At 52.9% G+C, this 2,959-nt stretch overlaps 1 protein-coding gene across 1 annotated transcript; it reads left to right on the forward strand.

Annotated features, from left to right (window-relative positions):
• The first annotated feature begins 1,739 nt into the window (after window positions 1-1,739).
• LOC149753132 (uncharacterized) lies at window positions 1,740-2,336 on the forward strand. The gene has a single exon (XM_089924118.1). The coding sequence runs from the start codon at window positions 1,740-1,742 to the stop codon at window positions 2,334-2,336; it is 597 nt and encodes a 198-aa protein (XP_089780244.1).
• The last annotated feature ends 623 nt before the right edge of the window (window positions 2,337-2,959 follow it).

Genomic DNA, 2,959 nt, shown 5'->3' on the forward strand with positions numbered 1-2,959 from the left:
GCCGACCTCCAAAGAAAAGAAGATCAGGTGGGTGCGCTCCCTGAGGCTGACATGGTGGGCCTCCGGGGGCTCCTGGCTACTCATCACTTGATCTTGCACAACATGAGATCTTTTGGGGACAGAAGTCCAAAATCCAATAAGTCAGAGAGGGAGATCAGAACGCCAATTTCTTTCATCGGACCACGATCATCAGAAGGCAAAGGAACATGATCCATTCCCTGCAGGATGTGAGGGGTCATCGGACGGAGGGGGATTCGGCGGTCAGCCAGATCTTACTTGATTTCTTTCGTTCTTGATGGACGGAGGACAGTGGGCATGACGTCGGTAGCCAGCTCCCGAGGGTCGGGAATGCGTTACTGGTTTGACCGGTGACGGAGGAGGAGGTGCAAGAGACGATCTGGGCCCTGGGAGAGGATAGGGCCCCTGGTCCAGATGGTTTTCCACCTTTCTTCTTCCGGACGTACTGGGGCATCGTCTGGTCTGCTGTGGTGGATGCAATTCTGTGTTTCTTCAGTTGGGCAGAAATGCGTGACAATTGGAAGGCCACATTTGTCATACTTATACTGAAGCATCCGGATGCAGCAAAGCTGAGCCACTTTAGGCCCATTAGTTTGTGCACAACCTTATATAAAGTTGTGGCAAGAATACTGGTGGAGCGTATGAAGACCTTGCTCTCCGAGATTATCTATTAGGAGCAAGGTGCTTTTGTGGAAGGTAGGAGCATCTCCGACAATATCATGTTGGCCCAAGAGATGATATGGGATCTTCAGTGGACCCCGACGCGGTGAAGCCTGATGGCTATCAAGATGAACATAGAACAAGCTTACTACAGAATCAGGTGGAGCTTCCTTAGGCATACGTTTGAGAGTCTAGGATTCCACAAGACCTGAATTGCTTGCGTTCTAGGGTGTGTCTGGAGACCAAGATTTTCTATTCTGGTCAACGACTCATCGTCCCCTTTCTTCAAATCCACCATGGGGCTTCGACAAGGGTGTCCTTTATCCCCATACCTGTTCATCATCTGTTCCGATGTCTTGTCTCGGGCACTGCAGGCTGCGTGCGCCGCTGGAAAGCTGGAGGCTTATGTTCCAGCTCTAGGGGCCCAGCCGATATTCCATTTACTCTTTGCCGATGACTATCTTCTCTTGATGAGGGCACGGGTAGCGGATGCTCGGGCCATTAGGAGGGTTTTGGACGACTACTGCATTGTATCTGGATAGAGAGTGAATATCTTGAAGTCCACCATCTCCTTCAGCCCTAGCACATTGCGTGGGGTTCGACGGAGTATTCTGAGGATGCCAAAGCAGGACGAGACCTGAAACTACCTGGGTGTACCGATCACAGGTAGGAGACTGTGGGTATCTGAGTGCTTCGGGTTGATGCAACGGGTCCAGAGTAGGCTGAAGGGTTGGTAGGCAACGTCTCTATCTATGATGGGTAGATTAACTCTGATCATATATGTTCTTGGATCCATGCCCATCTATCTAATGGCAAATACGGTGGTGCCGAGGACAGTGTTGCTGAAGATTGAGCGGCTACTCCGGAGCTTCTTATGGGGCCGCTCGGTGGTAGTAGAGAGGTGCATTTGGTGGCTTGGGAGAGCATATGCCTCTCTTTCAGTGAGAGAGGTCTAGGGGTCTCCTCTCTCCTGGATAGGCGGGAGGCGCTTATTGCCCGGCATGCAGTCCGCTTTCTTTTGGAGCCACAGGGGTTCTGGTGTCGGACCATGGCAACACGCTATGGGGGGGCCTGAGGCTCTGGCTCGAGGAGGGCGAAGATGCTCCTTTCTATGGCGAAAGATAGCGAGATACCTGTCTACGGCGTCGATTCATACTTGGTGGCTGATTGGTGGTGGGCATAGTATTGATGTGGCTGGGGACCTATGGGTAAATGCCCTCCCTTTGCAGCATTGGCCGACTGCAGTTAGTGTCGAGGCTGCAGAGCGTCTATATGTCTATGATCTCCTTGCCCTCGGGGGCCCCGCATGGGATGAGACTCGGCTGGTCCAGCTTTTTCGTGTGCACCTGGCAGAGAGGATTCAATCCCTTCCATTACCTGGGTGTGGTGGTCCAGATGTGTGGGTTTGGAGCACCTCTACCAGAACCAGAGTCAGGGCGGGCGATCTTTCCCGCATTCTTCGGCAGGAGTTTGAGCCTGGGCCAGATTGCGCCTGGATCTGGCGCTTCAGACTACACCCAAGGATAGCACTGTTCCTTTGGAAGGTAGTCTGGGACCGTCTTTCCATGAGAGCAGTACTTAGTGGACATGGACTGAGGGTTCCCGTGGAGTGTGGAGTTTGCGGTGTGGATGAGACGGTGGACCATGCCTTGTTTTAGTGCACCTGGGCTAGGGTGACCTGGCGTCTGACAGAGTTTCTGCAGGAGGTGTGGGGACATAGGGACCAGCTCTTACTAGCCATGCGTCGAGGTTCGGAGTCTCCACTGTTTTGCCAGGAGGCGGTTTGAGCGATTTGCACATCCTACCAGATTTGGCTGGCCAGAAATGCTCGAACTTTTGACGAACGCAGTATGCGACCAAGATTTATGGTGGAGAGTGCCCGTGTGCAGGCGATGGAGCTCAGTCTCACTATCCCTATTGGAGGTTCCTTGAGAGCTTGGGACATCTGGAGTTCTCATTCTGCTTCGGCGGCATCCCGTATGGTATTTTTCATTTGAAAGCCCCCACCCCCGAGTTTTCTCAAGGTTAACTTCGATGGGTCTATTTTGGACGGTGGCACGAGGGGCGGTGCAGGTTTTGTTATTCGAAACCCGTATGCCAGGGTCATGGCTATAGGGACCCTCAACTCTTTAACACTTTGGTTTCGAGTGCGGAGTTGAGAGCCGCTTGGGTGGGTCTTCGCCACGCCCGATTTATTTTATAGGCTAGATCTATTGTCCTGGAGGGTGACTCAGCCACGGTCATTAGTTGGATCTCGGAAGGCCCAAGGAGCGACTGTTGC

Source organism: Phoenix dactylifera, chromosome 7, assembly GCF_051530095.1.
Source record: "Phoenix dactylifera cultivar Ajwa chromosome 7, Ajwa_hap1_PhDact_Kaust_v1.1, whole genome shotgun sequence".
Lineage (NCBI taxonomy): Eukaryota > Viridiplantae > Streptophyta > Magnoliopsida > Arecales > Arecaceae > Phoenix > Phoenix dactylifera.

Coding starts and splice junctions, on each gene's coding strand:
- LOC149753132 (XM_089924118.1), top strand. CDS start 1,740: ATGGGGGGGCCTGAGGCTCTGGCTCGAGGAGGGCGAAGATGCTCCTTT.